We start from the raw sequence: 23,050 nt of genomic DNA, 5'->3' as shown, positions 1-23,050 counted from the left end.
TCAGGTTGGAAATGGAGGATTCGAAGGAGGAAGAACCAAGGCCATGTCTGCCTGGTCCTAGCGCTATAGCACCCAAAGGGTAGCGCTAGTTAGGGCAAAATGTTGCTGGTTGTAGAGCTGCGGTGCTAGGGGGGTAGCGCTGTAGCGCTAACCTATTTTCTAAAATTCATATTTTGGGTGTTTTTAAGGGTTTTTGGCTCGGGGTTTCAATCCTCAAGGCTCGGGATCGAATCTACTCACCGTTTGAGTACAACTCAGGGTCTCGAGAGTGAGGTTTAGGTTAAGACCCATTTATTGATATCTTCATTAATTGGATACCATATTTGGTTATGACTAGGTGACCGCTAAGGGATCAAAGGATCGATCGTTCTCAAGGGTCGTTCGTAACGTATTTCTCGCTCGAACAAGAGGTCAGAAAACTCCACCCGATTATGTGGTTAGGTTGGGACTAAGTGATCCCTATGTCTGTATGCACTGTAAGATGATTGTGATAAACTATGTGAATATAATGGGACTAAGGGCTCCCTATACGTGAATATGATGTCATGAGATGGTATTATGCCATGGGGACATATGATAAATGACCTAAGATTGCTGGAATCAATATATGCGCACAGGGCGCGGCTCAGCCACTGGTAGCTGAGGACACCTTATTAATCACTGAGCTCGGTTATGCTAGCCGAACTCAGTGGATATAACACTGGGGGCGGCCTAAGTGAGCCGAAGACAGTGGGTTAAATAGAGGGTGCGACCTAAGGGTGTTGACCCGGAATATTGTGTAATGGTTGTGAAAGATTGTTGATTATAAATTTGATTATTATTGTTAATTTGGTGAGTATGAGATGTTAATTATCTGGATGAAAAATGGTGATTTGTCGATTGTTATCACTGAATAGGCAAATGTTATGAATTGTTGAATACTTGATTACATTTTATGGAATATTTGGTTATTTATATTGATCTTGCTATGATATCATGTTTTCTTGCTGGGCCTCGGCTCACGGGTGCTACGTGATTTAGGTAAAGGCAAGGGTATATTGGATCAACCATGAGTTGGAGAGATCTGGGGGCGAGGTGTACATTGTCAGCTGCTCGGCCGCCACGGTCGAGGGTTTGTACAGGGACGGAAACCTAAAATGTGTATTTTGCCATTAGAGTGGCCTGGGTTATTTATAACTTCTGGTATTTCTTTGTGAATATGCCGTCTAACACTATTTTGACTTTCCATGTATTAAACTGTCATTTTTTTATGAAAATAACCTGTTTATGACCAAAATCTTTTATTCCAAATCTGTTGATGACGTTAGATTCACATTTTATTTAAATGACTTGGTTAGCAAGTCTTGCACTATTTTAAATACACAGTGTAATGACCTTGGTTACCTAGAGCGTTACAAAAATTATCTCAAACCTTAAAATATCCAAGATCTCGTGTGTTGAGAATATATTGTGAATCACAAAATTCCCACCATAACTCTAAGTGGTCACATGTGTCTTGAGGTGTAGAGATACATCTCGGAGGATCTTGGTCTGAGTATTTTGGAGACTACATTGGATTTAGTGTTCGTAGGAGATACAAAAAGATAGCGATGAATCTTGATAGTTCTACAACTAGAAAATTCCTTACCTTTTTATTTCTTGTTGATTAATGTTTGCATATTAATGGATCAAGTTATTTAAAGATTGTTTAAATAATTTGTTTTCAAATCCCTTTGCCCACCAGTTCGTGCATTCCGATGTGCACATGGTAAACAAGTTAGCAACAGCGACAACCAAGGAGGTAGACACATTGAACGTATTCCAAGTTGAGTTTCTTGACAAGCCTAGTATAGAGTATGAATCGGGTTAGGTCGAGATGATCTGAAAAGGTTGAACCTGGATGATTCCAATTGTACAATATCTCACAACCAGAAACTGTCTGAGGATCGCAAGGATGCGCAAAAATTGTTGTACTAGGTCCCAAGGTATGTTCTAGTCGAGGAAATTGTTTATAGGCGAGCTCATTCCATCCCACTCATCAGAAGTGTTTTGCCAGAGGAGGCGCAGACTATCCTTAAAGAAGTCCATGAGTGATTATGCAGAGACCATGCTGGGGGCCAATGCTTGGCTTTAAAAATATTGTGGCAGGGATATTTTTGGCTTACCATAAAGAAAGACTCGACTTCATACATTTAAAAATGTGACAACTGCCCAACATTTTTCGGTGATAGCTCAGGTTGCGCCTGTCGAATTGACCATTATTTCCTCGCCTTTGCAGTTTTCCATCATAGGAATAGATTTAATCGGATCATTACCAACAACGAAAGATGGAGTTCGCTATGCGGTGGTTACTATGGACTATTTCACGAAGTGGGCTGAAGCCAAACCATTAACAACCACAACCTCGAAGAGCGTACTCAATTTCGTGATAAAGAACATAATTTTCCATTTTGGGCTCCCAAAGAAGATCATGTCTATTAATGGCACCATATTCAATAGCGATCTATTCACCAACTTTTGTGAAAAGTACGAAGTATTTAAGAGTTTCTCTTCAGTAGCATATCCTTAGGCAAATAGGCAGGTCGAGATGGTGATAAGACTCTTATGAAATTTTTTATGAAGAGGTTGGAAGATGCCAAAGTTTTGTGGCCTGAACAACTCCCACAAGTGCTTTGGGAATATAGAACATCTCATCACACTTCTACTCGGCATACGCCATTCTCACTAACCTTCCAAAGTGAAGCTATGCTCCCAGTCAAATCCTTAATGACCTCGGATAGAAAAAAAAACCTTTGACCAGGAGCAGAGTCACAAATTACTATGAGCATCCCTGTATCTAATTGAAGAACAACGAGAAGAATAGTAGATACAGTTTGCTCATTACTAATAGAAAGTAACGTGATACTTCAATTGAAAAGTCAAAGAGAGGAGACTAAAACTGGGTGAACTAGTGCTTAGAAGAATATTTTTAGCAAATAAAGATCCTAAACATGGTGTCTTAGGCCCGAACTAGGAAGGACCATAACAGATCATGGAAATTTTGTGAGAATGCACCTTCAGAATGGCCCGATTAAGTGGAGAGGCAGTTCCACGAACATGGAACACTTTACATTTGAAGAAATACTACCAATGATTGGGTCTACTTTTAAGTCCAATTTATGTTATCATTTTGTAAGGCTTGTTTATAAAATCCATTTACTTTAATTTTTAGCTAAATTAATAAATAGTTATTGTGTAGTTTAAACACGGAAACAACTTATTCCTTAAATTTTGTTTTGTACAATCTTGTTATATAAAAGCGACCTAGAATATTCATAAATTCCAATTGCTTTGGGGCATATACCTATTGATAATTGAGATGTCTTTCAAAAAAATTGTAACTTAGAATTTGGAAAATTGGAATTTTTGTGGCTTGATAAATTCTGAGTTTTCAAAAACATTTACAAATATGAACTATGTTAAAAAAATTCAAAGAAAAAAGGAATAATCCCTAGACTAAACAAAGTACGAGTCTTGAATACCAATAGGTATGCTATGAAGCAGTTAAAATCCTTGATATAACTAGGTACATTACCTGAAAAATAACTAGTCGACTCATACCCTGATCTAAAGCAACCCTCTATAACTATGCATGTGTATAAAAACATTAAAGGTTTAAAAACACAATAATAGTAGGGAAATGTATAAATATCAATGTTAGGTTAATATAAAATGAGGACAAATAACCTTGAACAGAGCCATTTAGTGATTGTCTCGGCCTAAAAGGTCTTATTACAAGGGATAAAAGGGTATCCCCAACAACAGAAAACACACATATGGAATATACAAAAACAGATGAAGTCCTCGACTCTGAACTCTGGCAACTTGCTCACGAGAAGATATCTCGTCCTCCCCACTATCTTCTCCAATTCCCGAGGTCCTATCTGTCATTTCAGTTGGCTCTTTCGCTATTCGATCATGGAATTTGGTACGATACCGGCCTCACAGCTTGGCATTTGGGATAGAGAAATTTCCCTTCTAGTTGAAGCACCAAATCTGGTAAAACATCTCCTCCATGGACGTTGCCAGCAATCAAAGAATAAGAGTTAGGCCAACTTCAAAGAAGGAAAATTCAAGACCATGATCACAAAAGAAGAGAAAGAATGCTTACACTGGCCACTTCATTAAGGGCCCTATTGAGGATTTGGTCAACCCCCATGGTTTCAACTTCAGCCATGACCTCTCTACAACGGTCATGCTTAAGGATATGGGCGAGGCGATCCTTGGCCGACCGTAGGGAGCGACCTGATAGTCTGGCTCCAGGGAGAACACCCTCGGCTTGTTGGGCCTGTTCGGTAGGAACCATAGGTGAAGGATTTGTGGCAACAGGAGGAGGAGGGATTTCCTTCTCAGCAGGAGCAGAAGGTTGGGCAGATGGTTGGCCCGAAGGCCCATCCTTTGAAGGATTGGTTGCTCGGTTCTTCTTGGCCGGAGGTACTTGCCTGGACTCACCGTCGTGTTTCCTGGCCGATTTCCTCCTTCGGACCAAAGGAACCTCTCCTTCTTCCTGAGTGCCGTACAGATCGAAAACATTTGCGGAAGCCATATCTGCAAAAGAAACAAATATGCAGACAGTAAGCCAAAATAGATGACAAGTTATGGCACATCAGAAAAGAGATAAAGAAAATTACAAAGTCCAATACCCGAGCTATTACTACTGGTCGCTACACTATTGACTCTACTAGTCATACACTCACTCTCTGGCATGAAGAAGTCTGGCCCTAGATTTGGAGAATATGTAAAATTGCCATCCCCGTCAAATAAATGACAGGGAATTGGTAAGTTATCTAAGAGTGAAATAACAATACAGTTTTCGTCGGAAGACTCGTCTAAATCTACGACAGTCTCGACTGCCTTTTGTTTTCCCTTCCCTTGAGGGGCAGAAGACCTTTCTGCTGAGGGAGAGCCAGTGGGTTCCCTGAATGTATCTCCAGTCGGTCTCCGTCGAGGAGGAGACGCTGGTGGTTGCTGCTTGGGATTTCCCTCGACAGTGGCACTTACCGCCGCGGGTTCCCTCATATCCTAGTGAGGGGCAAGGATGCAAGACAGACTCAAGTTAGCCTTGGTGACCAAAGACTTAACGCTCTTCTCAGCATCTGTCATTTTGGCCAACATGGCAGAACTCAACACCATGTCTTGTGTTGGGTCTGGTCGTAACCATTGGCCTGAAAAGCACAAGATATTTCAGAAAAATACAAGGAAATTTGCTTGGTAAAAACAGCGACCAGTGGAAAAAGGCATTTACCTCCTCGAGCGAAGGCCAGGTGATTCGCAACCATGTCAGGCATGAGGATATACTCCTCACTGTATTTCCCCATGTTGGAGATGTGGGTGGTTTCACTCAGGAAGGTTCGGGTGGTCTCCTGGTGACAAAAATGAAAGAACCCCGTACCAGACTGTTGGGGGTTGGATTTAAGGTCAAAGAGATAATTGACCTCATGGAGGGTAGGCTTTGGCCAATTTTTATGTTTAGAAAGGATATAGAGTGCAGCAAGCATTCTATATCCGTTGGGTGTAATTTGGAAAGGGGCGACACCAAAGTAGTTCGCCACCCCCTAAAAGAATGGATGGAGAGGAAGGATAGCCCCCGCCTCTATGTGATACCTCGAACAGGCGCTGTAAACGCCTCAAGGAAAATTAGCCCTCTCATCTGCAGTGGGGATTTTGAGTGTTACCCCAGTGAGGCTATACTTCCTGAGGTAATTAGCAAGCATCTTGGGGGTTACTTGACTAAGTGGAGAAAGATACCACTCGACATCAGGAAGAGTTGAATGCCGAGGGCGAGCCCTAACCTGGATAAGGGGGTTTGGGACAATGTTTTCTCGACCACTGGTTGAGGGAACCCCTGTAACGCCCTGGATAGCCAGGACCGCTACACTATGTGTTTATAAAGTGCTAGACTTGTTAATCAAGTCATATAATTAAAAGCGTGTTATTGAAATTGTAGAGGAACTAGGGTTAAAATGTTTTGGTCTCAAAAATAACATTAAGTTTCACTAAGTAACATTATCTATTTACACGGGATCCCAAAAATATTAAGTTTAAGGACTGTTTACAAAAGTCATAAGGTTTGGATACAATAACAAGCCATATTAAGGCAAAACAGATAGTTAGGCAATCTCTGTCCTGATCCACTCCTCGACCATGGAGATCGAATAGATGGCTATGTACATTCAACCCCATAGCCCTCCAACTCAGGATTGGTCCAGCTTGCCCTAGCCTTCACCTACACCACGTAGCACCCGTGAGCCAAGGCTCAGCAAGAAAACACAACAACAGAGCATAAGCAATCAACAGACAAACCAATATCTCATATTGCATCACATAATCTCAACCATATAACCATTCAGTATAATCAAGTATTCCACATACTAAACATATCAAATCATATCATTTACAGTTCACAAATGATAACTAGGGCTAGCGCCCTCAGGCCGATCCCTTCGTTATCCCACTGACTCTGGCCCGCTTAAAACGAGCTCAGTGAATATTAAGCTGTCCTCGGCTACCAGTGGCCAAGCCGCGACCTATGCGTAAATATAGTGTACGGTGCCCTTAGGCCGCTTTTACATGTCCCATGGCATAATACCATCATTGACACGATACAAATATCGAGAGCACTTAGTCCCATCACAAACATATAACCAGGTGCTGTTTTCTTACCTTTCAATTCACTAGCTTTGATCCATCGACTCCTTGAGCACGATCCCCCTCGAGCCCTAGCGCTCACCTAAACACAATCATAGGCCAAAGTCATCTTCAATCCTCAAGTCCAAAACCTAGCCTCAGGGCTAATCCCGAGCCCTTGGGAAGTCCTAGTTCCACCAAACAAGGTGGTGGAACCAAACCCCAAACCCTTGGTCAAAAACCCTTGCAAATAATCCTAAAATCCTCTTCAGAAGGCAGGGTAGCGCTACAGTGCTCATGGGAGGGCGCTACAACGCTACAAACAGAAGCAAAATCCCCTCATCAAGCTTGGCCTAGCGCTATAGCGTCCAAAGGCTAGCGTTGTAGATGGTGCTTATTTTTGTTCCTTCTGTTGGCTTGCATATCGCTGGTCTAGCAAATATTATGCTGGTCATGGCAAAGCCTTTCTTAGTAGTTGTAATGGAGGAATTATAGCATTCTCGAGCCTCTAACTAGTTTCCTTTTACAATTCTATCATTGGTAGGAAACTTCATTATTAGGTGAAATACAAATGTTATGGTGCACAAGTCGATCAGGATTGGTCTTCCTAAGAAGGCATTGGAAGCTGAGGGAATATCGACCACAACAAATGTAGCCAAGTTTGTGCTTTTCGTAGGTGCAGTTCCCACAGTTATTGCTAACTTGATTGTTCCTACTAGAGACGTCCATTCTCCTGTAAAACCATACAAAGTACGCTTTCATGGTTTTAGATTCTGAATAGATAACTTCATCCTTTCAAGGGTTGTTTTGAAAATGATGTTTATTGAGGAATCATGATCTATCATCACCCATGCTACGATCATTTTAGCAATCTTGGTCTTGATTACAAAGGATCGTTATGTGGGAATCTAACATGTGCGGCGCTGTAACAACCCAGTAAAAACGAACAATATAATTAAAGAAAATATACATCATTTGCAAAAAATAGCTTACTTTTGTTTAATTAAAAACCCAAAAATCTGTACAAAAAAACTTTTAAATACTTAGTTTAAAAGCATACACATGCTTAAAATAACATTAAAATATTTGATACTTTAAAATAGCCTAAACATTAACGACTTATAGTTTTTACACAACTTAAAACTTGACAAAAGCATAGTGACTTCCATTGTCGGGCCACATGTACATTCTGGATGACAAACTCCAGCGCTCACTGATCCGTTTTCATTTTTCCTTACCTATAACATGAAACAACTAGGTATGTGAAATGCTTAGTAAGAACAACTTGACACACATAGCAAAAAGAAGACAAACAAGAAGCCCTAATAGTTTTCATACAGATATTTAACCATAAATAGGGTTTCAGAAGACTGAAACCTAACATACAATTCAAAAACATGCGAACGTCCTAGCAAACTTATGGTCATGCCCAATAACCAGATTTTGTAACTAAGTAAACCTGCACGCAGAAAATCCCAGAGCAAATGTATATATACATATGATTTTAACTCATAACCTACTTCTCATACTTAACATGCATATCATACATATCATACTTATCGTCATATCATAATTAACATGCATATCATACATATCGTACTTAATATCTCATCATACTTAACATGCATATCATACATATCTTTCTTATCATCCTATCATATTTAACTTACATATCATACATATGGTACTTATCATCTTATCATACTTAACTTACTTACCATACATATCGTACTTATCATGTTATCATACTTATCTTACTTAACTTACTTAACTTACTAACCTTACTCAACTTACTTAACTTACATAACTTACTCAGCACAAACACCAATGTATACTTAAAATACACCGGTTACTAAGACTCCTAGGACAATTCAACATACTCTCATAATCTTAATGGCTTGATTTTGGAATCATATTACATATGTGTCACAATGTTTTACTGGACTCTTATGTCCCGGGTGTTAAACCAAACTTCTTACTTACATGTCACGGAGTTTAACCAGACTATTATGTCGCGCGTGTTAAACCGAACGTCTTACTTGCATGTCACAGAGTTTAACCGGACTTTTATGTCGTGGGTGTTAAATCGGACGTCTTACTTATAACCGTGGCCAACCGAGCTCGCTGACAATGTGACCATAGGTATCCGATGCTTGCTTACTTACTTATAGGGAGCTACCCAGTTCTTAATTACTTGATACTGGTAACTAGCCATATGTCATAATCATAACTGCTTACCTTAGGACAACGGTCTTAAGGAACCTTCTAGAACTATTTTTCAAATGTGTTCTTATGTCGTAAATAAAAAAATAGTCACGCATGTTGTACCCAAACATTCATAAGTTGTCTTACCAGTTGTCCTTAGCGGATAAGCGGGATTCCTGAGTCCAGAAATGAGCTTTCCTGTGCAAATAACACTGTAATGGAATTTATATAGTGTCTCAGATTAATTATAGTGTTTGATTAATTAAGTTTATGTCTTTAAGTTGAGTGATTAGGGAGGAACTTAATTTCATTAATTTTTTATATTTTAAGAGCATTTGTTCTTAAATCTTAAAGCATAGACTAAACCCTTGAATTTACAGATAATGGTGCGGGAAATTTGGAACTAAATCCTCAATTGCATAAAGAGACCACATTCTTAAGCCTAAAGAAAACTTCCATTACCACTTTCATATTTTCCTTATAAAATAAAAGTATTAAATGTTGTCTCCCGATTTATTAAAATTGTAATGGAAAACGTTCTGAAATTAGAATTGCCAAGTTTGAAAAATAGATTCTTATTTTACTAATCTTTTAGTTTAAAAAGATCCATTTTTAGTAAATTATGAAACCCATAAGTTTAATTATCCAAAAAGATATTATTTTCGCAAATAGACAAATAAATAAATTTTAGTCCTAAGTGATAATTATTTTTGTGAAAAAAATAATGTCCTAACTCACACAAGAGTACTATCTTAATAATTTTCCATAAAATATAAAACCTCATTATATTTTAAGCCACTTAAATTTTAACCCTTAATTCATAGAAAGTTATCTTCTATTAAGTTTAAGAAGAAAAAATGATTTAACTAGTGAAATATGATTTAAAGTTTAAAACCAAATCTATCCAAAACATAATTCGATTTGACAACCATTTTAGAAAACTCAAAACTAACAATCTATGGGGTATTTCTTAAGCAACTATTGCAGGCTTTTAATTAATATAAAAAGATTCTAAATAAATAAAACCAGCTAAAAATGTTGATTTTAAACTTTCCAAAACGCTGTTCAAACATGCACTCTTCACGGTGTCAGTTTTTCACTCCAGCTTGCACATAAATCACAAAAAGCTTATAACTTGACCTAGACATAATGTTTGTGAGTGTTTCAAAATGCTAAAATGAAGTAATCTTCCTTAATAATGAATTTCTAAGTGTCCCATTTGAAAATTTGACCAATAACCTAAGGTCTGGTTTTTTGGAAGCCACTTTAACGGGCGTCATCCTCAGTGAATGTTATAGGCTTACATTCATAGCAAGGGGTTTTGAGAGTACGCTCCTCGACTGCCAGTACTTCATTTTCTAGTTCGTGACAAAGTGTCAGGGCATAGCCTTCTAAGGCTTTTTTACTTTTGCCTGCCAGGTGTGCTCCTCCACATATCATATCTAGTCAACCAGCTACTGGAGCTAGTTCCAATTGTTGAGATGGTGCATCCATACTTGGCAGAGCAGCTTGGTTTTGATCAACAGAACATCAAATATATCTTTTCAAGGCCTGATTGTTTAGGCGGACCAGAAATTCGATTTCGTCCTTAATCAAGTTACACTCGTTGGAGTCATATCCGTAGTCGTTATGGAAATGACAGAACTTGTCCGCGTCTTTCTTACTTATATAATTCCTTATGGGATAAGGATTCATATAAGGTACCTCGGTTTGTGTAGCTTGAAAGACTTCTGCTCGTGACCCCAAGAGCGTAGAGTAGGTCATAAAATGAGGAATATACTCTTGTGGTTTATCGTTGGTTTTGGCCTTTTTGTTGTTGTTGTTGTTGTTATTGCCACTTTTTGAGTTGTTGTTCGGTTTTCCACCTCCTTGGTTATTTTTATTTCCATTACCATTACCATTGGTTGTCTGGTTCTGGTTTTGGTTCTGGTTTGGAGCTCCATTATTTTTGGCTAGAGTAGCAATACTGGTTCTTGCATGATTTGCTTGGTGTTCTCCTCTAATGGCTTCCTCTAGTTTAATAAACTCATCTACTCGATCTAAGAACTCCCTCGTTGAGTAGAAAGTTTTTCTCCTTAGGCCAGTCCATAGAGGATCCTTTACTTAGATCCCACCCATGATGGCCATCAAATCACCATCATCATTTATTATCTTCGATCAGGCAACCTCTTGCACGAACCTCTACACATAGTCCTTTAGAGGCTCATTTGGCCCTTGATTAATGTCAACAAGGTCGTTGAGTTTAGCATGTGGGATATGAGTAGAAAAGAATTGTGAATAAAAGATCCTCACAAATATATCCCAATATATATTTTTTTTGGCTCCAGTTTGAAGAACCATTGTTCAGCAGGATCTGTTAGAGTAGCGGGAAGATCCTACAACATAAATTGTCTCTAACCCCTTGGAGATCCATTTGTATCTCAAATTTGTTAACATGTGAGATAGGATCTTCCCTTCAAGTATACATATTCCAAGTTGGCATCTTGAACTTGGGAGGTACTATCAGAGCATTGATTCATTCTGAGAAAAGAGACCATTTCCTTCTTTTTAGGTCAATGTCAGTGAGCTTCGGGGTTGCTAGCTCTCGTACCATTTGGGTAAGAGCAAGAAATTGTGACTGGATTGCATGAGCAACTTGTGGCAGAATAGTAGGTGCTATAACTGGGATTGCAGCAGCCCCTTCTTGTGGTGCATGCGGGATTATGGGTGCAACGGGTCCAGTAACATTGTACGTGTTGCCTTCCCTAAGCTTATCGAGGACATCGCAGAGGTCAGGCTCTCTATTTCCCAATCTATCAGAGACACTTCTCCCTCTTAGTCGCCCACCAGCATTTTGACTGTCTGCTCGAGGAGGACTATGTGTTCTTCGGACAGTTCGCTGGCCCTTGTGGCCTTGGTGGGACAAACAATCCTTCAGGCTTTACATTTTCCCTTGTCGGATATCTTTAGGCCCAGGTGGCCTTGGTGGCACAAACTACACTCTTGGATTTTTATCATGTTGATGGTCATTACATTGTTGATGGTCACGGGGTTGGTAGTACCAAATATCCCCTTCATCAGCATCATAACAATCTCTATAAGTTGTTTGATAACTACTGCTGGCCTTGGTCATTTCTCCTTCTGTTTCTTCTATGATGATGAGCACAGTTTTGTCGAGCATAGTAAGGTGGCTAGCCTCCGTTCTTGCTAGCGGGTCTCTCATTCCATGGTTGTCGGAATTGAGGACTACCTTCAGAATTTGGGGGTTACCCTCCTCTTGAGTCTTCTCACCTCGAGTGCTCATTAGCAGGCCCTCTAGTTCCGTACCCTTGTCTAGCACAATCTTGTTCTCTATTGGGCAGGACCTCTTCATCTTGGTGGAGCAGTTGTTGCACTCTTGGCTAAGCTCACCCGTGGGAGTGATGACTCCTATAGGTCTAGGAGGGACCACTTGATCATGAGATCGAGTTGGTTGGACTAGGTCTGGTACCCATCTGAATGGTCGAGGAACGTCAGGATGTGCCTAATGACCGTTCTCAGGTTTATGGTTCACTGGTCGAGGCCTTGCTACGTCATTTTGTTAGAAAATAGTCTGCAATAACCTTGCCACCTTAGAATTATGGCGGTCAGATTCTTTTTGGCGAGCTTCAAGGGATCATCGCATTTATTCCAACCAGACATGAAAATCTTGTCTTTATTTATTAAGGGCTTCAGATATAGCCTCTTGAGGTGCTGCTTGACTTTCATGCATGGGGACAAATTGCTTATATATTTGTCCCATGACTTCGTTTAGTTGTTCCAGGCCAGGGTTAAGATTTTCTCCTAAGTCCACATGGGGCTCATCATGCCCAAATGTGGTTGAGAATGGTGCATATTCGAGAGGAGGAATCTGATGAGCAGAATGTAAAGGTGGTATCTGATTACTTGAGCAGCGATCAGTCTATTTAGTAACATGGTTTCCTTGTAGTTCTCGACTTTGGCTTCTAGTAGGGATAACCATTGTTTCAGATGGATTTGGTAAGGTGGGATCTTGAGTTCAGCTCTCAAAGAAAGCGCCAAAATATTGACCAGCTTTTTGGTCAATGGCATTGAGTCAATTTATACGATGGAATAAGAATAAAACCAATTGAAATCATGTAAATGACACAAAGAATTTTATAGTGGTTTGGCCCGAAGAGTTGGTAATATTCTACGTCTACTTGCACTTGTATATATCAATGAAGTCTCAGGCTTAAGATTAGAAGAAACAAGGTTTAACTGAGTTTCTTAAGCTGAGAAAATAATACAATTCAAAGGGTTTTATATTTAAAGTGCATATAAAAGAAATCTCTAAACTTTTTCTCCTTTATTTTCCACTCAGGGTTAATGATTGAATGAACTCCCCATTTATATGGAGTCTTAGTGGGCTATGGGCCCTTACAAATGAATCTAGGCCCTGCACGTGGAGGTATGGGATTAGTACATTTAGTTATAAATTCAAATAAGATGACAATAATACAATGTAAATATCGGTTACATAAATATCTTGGGATATTGGTTGGTATCTTGTGAAATCACGATCTTTTGGTGAAAGTGTCCTGTTAATCTTGCATGTCTTGCACTCCGAGTAACTTCATTGAATGGTACTAGCCTGCTCCATTATCGAGCAGGTTACTGGAACTTTCCTGAATAACCTTCTATATTCTGATGTAGTTCTCTCGAGCAACTATATCACAATCATGTTTTGGGTATAGATTGTATTTTGAACATAACTATTAAGGTCTTTTGGAGAAGACTTCTTCATATCTTGCTTCAGGAGGAATCAAGCACTCGCTAATAATTGAAGGGACTTCAAGTGGCTAGGCGTTTCAACCAAATCCGGATTTGTAAAGACAGGTACAACAAAGTTGCGGCAAATTTGAAGAGAGAATCTTGTTTTGTTTAAGTCAATACATTTGTACTTGCGATTCTTTACTAATTGGTTTAATTCTCTTAGCGTGGTCACCAAGGAGTAGGTAATCTGAAAGGGTTTCTGAATCATGTAAAAATATGTTGTGTTCATTTTCTATTTTGCACCATTTTTCTATTGTGTTCAGTTTCTGTCTGTCATTCTGTCACGACAAATCTAAAATATGTTTTAACATTCAATTACCATTCTGCATTTTAATTAAACTTGTTGAGTTAATTACTTTTTTAATTATTAAAAGCATAATTTTACAATATATGCATATAATGTGCACCATGGCTAGCAAGACGTCAATTAAAAAATTGATGTATTGTTTAATTCAACATTATGCACTATTTTTCAACACTCACGACATAGCATTGAGTGATAAAACACTACAAGAATTTTAGCCTAATATAACACCTAAAAATGACAATTTTAAAAAAAGGCTATGGTTAAATAGAAAAATCAGGCGCGCTCGGTACAGTAAAATTTTACAGCCCGCCACTAGCTTTTCCATCTCCCCCTCTAATATTCTATTAGCCCTAAAGTATCTCTCTCTCTCTCTCTTGTATCTTCTTCTTCACAAATCAACCCTAACCGTGTTCCCCTCTGTCTCTTTTTCTCTCCCTCTAAAAATAGCCACACACACTCCAATCTCTTGCCTTCTTTCAATCTCTCATTCATCCCACTCACAGTGACTATTTCTTTCGCTCTCTCTGGTTTGGAACCATCGTTCACCGACCTCTCTCTCTCATTCTCTTTCAGATGTGGGTGCTAAGGATCAATGATGAAGGTTCCCAAGAAAGGGCTTTGGGACGATGATGAAAAGACGCAATAAGGGGCGAAGCAGATGCTCCCCAAAGTGCTTTGACCCTTTCTTCTCCCTAGCGCGAACCAGTGGCCTTTCCTCCATGGGCGATGGGCAACCGAGTCTGCCCATTATGTGAAGTAAGGTAACATTATCCCATTTTTTTAATTTATGATACATGAAGTATGATTTATATGTAAACTAAGGTAACTGAGCCTATCAATTTTGATTTTTTTTTGGTGTTGATTTATGGATTTGAAAGTTTAACGGCGCCATTCACAAGGGTATGCCCCACAAGTTCTACCATGGCCGAACTGGGCGTGTCTGGAACATCACCAAGCGCGCTATTGGCGTGGAGGTTAACAAGCAGGTTGGGAACCGCATCATTAAGAAGAGGATTCATGTTCGTGTGGAGCATGTCCAGCCCTCTAGATGCACTGAGGAGTTCAGAAACAGAAAGTTAAGGAATGATATGCTCAAGGCCGAGGCCAAGTTGAAGGGTGAGGCCATCAGCACCAAGAGGCAGCCAGAGGGTCCCAAGCCAGGTTTCATGGTCGAAGGAGCTCAGTTGGAAACTGTCACCCCCATTCCTTATGATGTTGTCAACGATCTCAAGGGTGGTTATTAGTTCTTTTTATGTATTATTTTTTCTTCTCAATGTTCTGTTCTATTCTGTTCTTGTCTGGTTTTGATTTTGTTTTCAAGACTACCAATGGAAACGTTTCCTTAATTAGTTCAAGTACTCGAAGTCGTTGTTAGTTTTCATATTTTGAATACTATTCTAAGTACAATTTTGTTTTAAAAAATTTCTGTGCTATTTTTGTTGTATACAGAAATATTCCAAGAGTCCAAGATTTTCGGTTTATGAAAGACAAAAAGCAAGAGGCATTCTCATGACACCAGGTCTTCAAGGCAGCTCACCTCACTAGTCATGGCATCAATTCGGAAGGACACCTCAAAGCTTCACAAAAGCCAGATGGCAACAAGCAGTAGGCACAACACCTCAGTATCTCACGGCATCAGGTCTTCATTTATTAAGATTTTTTTTTAATATATTTCTGAAGTCAACTCTATATTCGCTCAGGTATATACATGTAATACTGTTTCTGAGATATACTTTTATGAGTTACATCTGTCTATAGAGTTGAGCGAATATAGATATACTGTAATACTGAGCTTAAACCTCCTCCCTGAGCTTCATTGTCTATAGATATACTGTAATACTGGACTCTTGATCAGAATTAGACAAAAAGACAACTATTAGTGATCTTAAGGAATCCTTTTCTTATTTTTAATCACATCTAGATAATTTTTATCTCAGTTTCTGTGTAAGAAAAACACTGAGAGACTGATGAGATTTGATTGAAACTGTCAAGTAGATGAAAATTAATTTTCTACTTATTAACTATCATCTAGCTCAAAGATGTTGGCTTTGCATAGCATCAGAATGATTTGTTGCCACCGTAGTTGATTTTAAGACTAGTTTGGCTGTTTCCCAACTATTTTATGAGTTTTATTTTACTAAGATTTTTACTTTGGAATTCAGATTGCATATTTGTAGTATGTGCTAAATATTTTTGTTTTTGTGTGTTTCTGAGTGAAGCAAGAAAACTGTTTGATGAAAGTTCTAAGTTAGATGTTATATTTTAGAGTTCTATAATTATGGGTTTTCTAAACATGGAGAAGTTGATAAGGCTATTAGGTTGTTTGATTGGATGCCATCAAGAAATCTCATTTCTTAAATTACTTGATTGGTGGGTATTTTAGCTAGGATGCCATCAAGAAATCTACCACCTATTTGGTAAAGGATCTAAATTGTATTTTGGATTAGTTTTCTCTGTGATAATACAAACTTTTTAAATTTACTTGAAATTAGAAGTAGTAGTAGTAGTAAACTACTATAATTTTTCTTTCTAGCTAGTTACATCATAGAAAAGCAAATCCCAAATCATGTAAAACATATTCAAATTTGGGTCTAGTTTGATTTTCTGTTTCTTTATACATTTCAAGGCCACGAGATTATTTTATTGCAAGAAGTTCTATAAAATCAAAAAATTAAATACATTTCTTTCTAGTTTTGTGTTCCCTTCCCCACCTGCAACTTTCTCATTTTGACAAATTGGTTTTTTCTACTTTGTTTGGTGAGTTGTATCTCTGTTTGAAGTGAGGGGCTACTTTGTTTGGTGAGTTGTATCTTTGTTTGAAGTTCTATAATCAACCCTAATTTGCTTCCTCTATGTTTAATGTACAGATTTTGAAGCATGATTAGCCAGCAAGATGGCAAAGCTTTATTCCTGATCTTGTTTCAGCTCCTTAAACTAGTGAAACAATTTGTGAGAATTGCATGGCTATATTGAAGGTTTCTCTCTCTCTCTTAAACTATTGAGAATTAGTTGGCACTGATTACTTGAATATGTTTTCTTCAGCTTCTAAGTGAAGAGGTGTTTGATTTCTCAAGAGGAGAGATGACTCAAAGTAAGATAAAGGAGCTTAAACAATCATTGACCAGGTAGATAATTTATGTTTTTTTTATTTTTATTTCATTTTGGGATGCATTTCATGTTTTATATTGTAATGTTTCATGAGTGCTCTTTTTTTTTTCCTTCTGTAGACTTATCATTTGCTTATAATTATATATATATATATTAAGGACAGTTCTTTTAGATATCCTTTGATGAGAAGTCATTATGCACTTTTTAAGTTATTTTTATTCACTATTATACACATATTTTGATACAATGTCTTCCGGGTGAACTGTCACCACAAAGTCAAGTGATCTGATCACTTATCTTGGACTACTGATTGTCACGTACTGCCAGTTCATAGTCATCATATATTTGGCTTTTATTTTCTAATTGGCATGTCACATGTTACCGTAATGATATGTTTATGCATTTTTCCAATCTCTCACACATCATGTGATTGGTTGTTGCAGTGAATTTCAACTCATTTATGAGCTATGCTTATATGTACTATCAGCCTCTCAAAGAACTGAGCTTATACGTGCAACACTCTCCACATTGCACGCATTTCTCTCATGGATTCCCCTGGGATATATATTTGAGTCTCCATTGGTATGTGCTTTGCTTGATAGATGGTTGTTGTATTGCCTTTGAATTTAATACTTAATAACTTCCTTAAAAGAGTAAGTACATTTGAGCAAAATTCTTATTGTGTTTGTTTATGTAACAGCTTGAAACGCTGCTGAATTTTTTCCCCATGCCATCTTATCGGAATCTCACTCTTCAGTGTTTGACAGAGGTGTGTTTGTATGCTGATTTAGTTAAGAGTTGCTTCAAAACTGTGCCTGGTTCTCATAGTTCACTGCACTGGTGTTTAGGTTGCAGCACTTAATTTTGGAGATTTCTACAATGCCCAGTACGTTAAGATGTACACCATATTCATGAAACTGTTACAGGTAGGTCTGAAATGAAATGCTTATTGTAGTACTATCTTTGGTTGGCTTACTCATCACATCATTGTCCAGTTTTTTCTTTTATTTAATTGTATGTCTTGTTCCTGTGTTGCTATTAATATTTTTTTTTCTTCCTTTTGGTCAGACCATGATTCCTCTTAATACAAACATTCCTGAGGCTTATGCAATTGGTTCCAGCGAAGAGCAGGTAAAGTTGTTTTTGGCGCTTCAAAATTTAATGAAGACCATTTTTTATGTGTTCGCTCAATAATTGTTTATTTCTGGCAATGTCTTTTTTTTTTAACTTACCTATTCTGCAGGCTTTTATTCAGAATTTGGCTTTGTTTTTCACTTCATTTTATAAGGCAAGTTTTTTTCTTTTTTCCCTTTATACTTTCTTGATCTTAGTATTTACCACGTTTTGTTATATTTATATCTCAATGGCCATCCTCTTATGGCTGTAAGTTATGGTTCATTTAGTTGTAGAACAGGCTTAATGTGTCAATAAGGCACTGCTTAAGGGATTTAATAAGATAATATGGAATCACATTGTTTCCTTGTCAAATATCAAAGATTTGAAGTTGCTGTTTAAATACATTGCAACATTCACTGCTTAAGGGATTTAATAAGATAATATACAATCACATTGTTTCCTTGTCAAATCTCAAAGATTTGAAGTTTTTGTTTAAATACATTGCAACATTTACATCGTTCTATCCTTGTGCAGTCTCACATTCGTGTGCTGGAAACTCCTGGAGAGAACATAGCTGCTTTGCTCATGGGTGTTGAATATCTTACCAAAATTTCATATGTGGATGACACAAAAGTTTTCAAGGTACCAATATTTTAGTAGTCTAGACTCGAACATACAAGTGAAATTTGTTAAAATTGGAATGAGTTTTAATCATTTTATGACCAGAACAGGTTTGCTTAGTCTTTTGGAATTCGTTTGTGTTGGAACTATTTGAGGCACACCACAATTTGGATAATCCTGCTGTAACGGCAAACATGATGGGGCTGCAGGTATTGTGAATATGTTAACTTTCAGATGATATTATATAGTTTTTGGTGTGGTTGTTTTATTTTCATATGGTTGCACTTGCACATATCATCTTTTTCCTCTTCCAGTTTACTGTTTTACTTTTGTATATTGTTTACTTTCAGATGATATTTTATAGTTTTTGGTGTGATTGTTTTATTTTCATATGGTTGCACTTGCACATATCATCTTTTTCCTCTTGCAGTTTACTGTTTACTTTTGTATATCGGATACAAAATTAGTTGATTTGTTTCTTATTTCTGTGTTTTCCATGATATATATGTAATTTTCATTTCAATTTGTGTTTTCCATAAATATTGTCTTTTGAACCTTCAGAGCAGTTTGGTTTCTTTTCTTTTCCTTTTTGTAGTATAAATGGTTGGAGATAGTATTATATAATAGTTTTGTGACATCAAATATTTTGTGACCTGTAATCTCTGTTCTTGAATTATGTCAAACCTTTGGTTATTAAGGAAATTGTCTTTCCATCTCTTTGTTTGTGTGATTCTTTTTTATTTATATGTTATTTGTTTTTTTTAAATTTGTAATGGGACAGATACTTATTTTAGCCTGTGGTTTTATACTGAATAAGCAGATGCCTTTGCTACCTGGTATGGTTGATGGCCTTGGATCACAACTGATGCAGCGGCGGTAATTATATGCTGAGCCAATGTCAAAGTTATGAATGCTTATGATTTCTCGTATGGCCAAGCCAAAAGAGGTTCTCATAGTGGAAGATGAAAATGGCAATATTGTTCGTGAAACCATGAAGGACAATGATGTTCTTGTGCAATATAAGGTCAGTAATCTATGCTTTGCAAGTAAAATTCATTATAAGTGGGCTAGAAAAAGTCCTTGGTATTTGAATTTATATTTAAAAAAAAAAATTCTTGGTTTTTAATTTTTTTGTATTTATTTTTGTGCTAGATTTGTATTTTTTAAATTGTTTTTTGGTATCTCATTTTTAATTATCATGGAAACTTTCCTTAACCAAATTGCTATGGTCTATTATTGTTGCAGATCATGAGGGAGACTTTGATATTTAGAGAGCTTCGGATGGCAACAAACAACTTCAGCAGCAAGTACTTGGTTGGATGATGAATTGAAGGATGGAGCAAGTTTCATGCATGATTTACTTTTGTGTATCTTGTAATGTTTCTGTTTTTCATTTTTAAAGTAAAAAATGTTCAAGATTATAAAACTTTATTATGTTATGCTTTCAAATTTAAGTTAGAACTAAGATCTCATGAAGTAGACATATTCATGGTTTGAATTAGTTATTGTTTAATGTAATACTTGTGGTTTATCAATCTATTGAGAATTACATTTTATGATTAATTTTGATTTTTTTTTTCAAAATACAATAATGAAAATCTTTTAATTTAAAAATAAACCTTATAAGTATACTTATCAAAATAAAATTTAAAATATATTATCCACACTAAAGTAACAAAATTTTATTACTAGACTTTTAATATGTTATGATTTAGAAATATATTATAAGCATAACAAATTGTTATGATTTATATAATATAACAAACTAAAAATGCTATCAAAATAATTAAATGTAACAGTGGAAAAGTGTTATGCATAAAGTATATGATTAAACTCCAAATTTATAATCAAATACTCTAACTAAATGTTATTATTTGAATATTATAGCAACTAAAAATGTGTTATTGAATAGTTTAAGATAACATCGAACATAACATTCGAATACTGTTATAGAAAAGACAGGACTTTTAATAACAGGGGCTATGTTAGCATTTTCAGAAACGTTATCAATACTCCCGGTTAGCAGTTTTTAAGTGTTATGAATACTGTTTTTTCTTGTAGTGAAAAAACTCTTTTTTTTAAAAAAAAAATGATTCCCATAATCATTTGAAAAGAATCCAAAACAATTTTGGTGGTATTCAATCTTATCGAATAAGATCTCATTCATCAACATAATTAGAATTCTAATAACAAAATATTAAAGAATTGCAATGAACCTATACCCAACAAAACAATATGCGTGTACATTGAATATAAATAAAAAATGAATAACAAAACCAAAAAAAATTGTATGGTTAACGATAAATCCATTAAACACTTCCAAAACACACATTCAAATTATAATAGAAATAAGAAAAACCCTTATGCCCACATTCAAAATAAACTCATATGAGATTCATGACACATAATCTCAACCATGGCTCAGGTATCAATTTTTAGTTTTTGATCACATGATTGACAGCGCGGCGAAAGCATGGGATGAGATTTATATGCGATAAAAATAATTATTAAAGCACAAAATCGAATCACTCTAGGAACCATAACTAGAATGGGATCTTTCTCATGTTACATGAAATTTAATAAAAGAGAATATTACGAATACCTTTTTGTAAATGCAGAACATACATAGATCAAATAGCATTCATATTACGGCTAACAAACCATCTTCCATATTTTGGCTCACACACAGAGAAAGTATCATCTGTCTTGGCAAATAATTGAGAAAGCATCATCTGTCTTCTCTCCTTGATGTTATGTTCTAATTATATAACTATCAAAAAAGCACCTAGCCTAATTTGATTGGACCTATGCGTGGGTCACAATCCATTTTGGATTGTGGTTGGCCCCAACTATAGAGTTTTAGGCCCTATGTATTTTATCTCTATAAAATGCTATTTGTTGGGCCTTTATCATATTTTGTTATGTGGTATACAATTATACCAAAAAATTAAATATGATTTAATTAATTTTTTTTTAAGAAATAGTTTCACAAAATTATCAGTATAATTTTATTTTACCTTAAATATTATTTCACAAATAATATTATATTGTGAGATTAAAAAAAAAATACTTTATTTTTTTGATTATTTTCTTTTGATACCAAAACTTACCTTTGTGTTATCAAGCTAGTATGGGGATTGTATGGACCTATAGTTCTAAGCTCAAATAATTCAATTAATTTCACTAAATCTTAGTTCCATTAATTAGTTTATTTACAATGAATTATTGTAACGCCCTACTAATCCAGGACTGTTACACTATGTGTTTTAAAATAGTGCTTAAATCGTTAAACGAGTCATTTGGACTTAAAATGTTTAGTTAAAGCTAACTCGAGGATTAGGTATTAAATTTTTTAGTCAAACAATAATCATTTCATTAAAAAGTTTAACGTTGTACACATGATCCCAAAAGTAGTTTATAATGTGATACATATACAAAATAAATACAAAGGGCTGACCTAGGCGACAAAATCAAGGTTCAACCCTAGTTCCAGAAAGTAATCTCGACCGTGGCACTCGAGCAGGCCGCATATGTACACAACGACCCCGAAGCCCTCCAACTCATGGCTAGTCCAAATTTTCTTTGCCCTCACCTACACCATAAAGCACCCGTGAGACGAGGCCAAGGAAGAAAACCTCACAAGGCACAACAATAATCTAAATATTCAAAAGCAATAAACACATGGTTTGGAAATATCAAATATTTTTTTTAATCATATAAATTGTAAACACATTCAACAGTTCACAAAGACTTTCGTTTCAATCATATAATCAATTACACGGCCCAGGAAGACAGTCCTGCTGAACGGTCCAACCTAGGGAAATGCGTACACACGCATTTAGCTCGCAGTTCATGCCGGACGAGTAGGGACTGCAACTTCTTAGTACACTAGCCTTCACTACCTATGTTCCACACGCTTTACCGACCAGCCCCATGCTCAATGAGATGGTCGTCCGACCCCACGTTCAACACGTTAGCCAAATATTAGTTACACCATATATTCATAGGCATTTCAAGGCTAATAAGCATACCAACCAATTAGATCTATGTGAATATACTAATTTTCTTACCACAAGTATTGGGCAATGAAATGAGGCGATCCTGAGCACGATCCTTTTCTTCCGAGCCTTGCGGTACCCTAGTCATAACCATAAACGTAGTCCCATTAAGAACTAAATCCAAATACTGAATCCGGAACCAATCCCATGCTCTTGGGACTTCCATTTCCATCAACCCGAGTGATGGAACTATCCCCCA

The 23,050-nt window shown here is 36.8% G+C and overlaps 2 protein-coding genes and 1 long non-coding RNA gene across 3 annotated transcripts; all 3 read left to right on the top strand.

Annotated features, from left to right (window-relative positions):
- Positions 1–14,804: 14,804 nt before the first annotated feature.
- Positions 14,805–15,546, top strand: LOC133803610 (large ribosomal subunit protein eL21x/eL21w-like). The gene is made up of 2 exons (XM_062241713.1): positions 14,805–15,181; positions 15,398–15,546. Exons 1-2 carry the CDS (start codon positions 14,851–14,853, stop codon positions 15,430–15,432), a joined length of 366 nt encoding a protein of 121 aa, XP_062097697.1. The 5' UTR covers positions 14,805–14,850; the 3' UTR covers positions 15,433–15,546.
- Positions 15,496–18,829, top strand: LOC133806953 (protein EXPORTIN 1B-like). The gene is made up of 9 exons (XM_062245046.1): positions 15,496–15,570; positions 15,649–15,729; positions 16,991–17,073; positions 17,500–17,638; positions 17,757–17,825; positions 17,905–17,982; positions 18,125–18,187; positions 18,300–18,344; positions 18,707–18,829. The coding sequence occupies exons 1-9, from the start codon at positions 15,496–15,498 to the stop codon at positions 18,827–18,829; spliced, it is 756 nt and encodes a 251-aa protein (XP_062101030.1).
- A 78-nt stretch (positions 18,830–18,907) lies between these two features.
- Positions 18,908–20,347, top strand: LOC133804987 (uncharacterized). Its single transcript, XR_009878735.1, has 3 exons — positions 18,908–19,002; positions 19,614–19,817; positions 20,039–20,347. It is a non-coding gene; the product is annotated as an uncharacterized LOC133804987 (long non-coding RNA).
- Positions 20,348–23,050: the final 2,703 nt, after the last annotated feature.

Source organism: Humulus lupulus, chromosome X, assembly GCF_963169125.1.
Source record: "Humulus lupulus chromosome X, drHumLupu1.1, whole genome shotgun sequence".
Classification (NCBI taxonomy): Eukaryota; Viridiplantae; Streptophyta; class Magnoliopsida; order Rosales; family Cannabaceae; genus Humulus; species Humulus lupulus.
The sequence above is the reverse complement of the archived record's forward strand: the minus strand, read 5'-3'. Positions and strand labels throughout refer to the sequence as shown.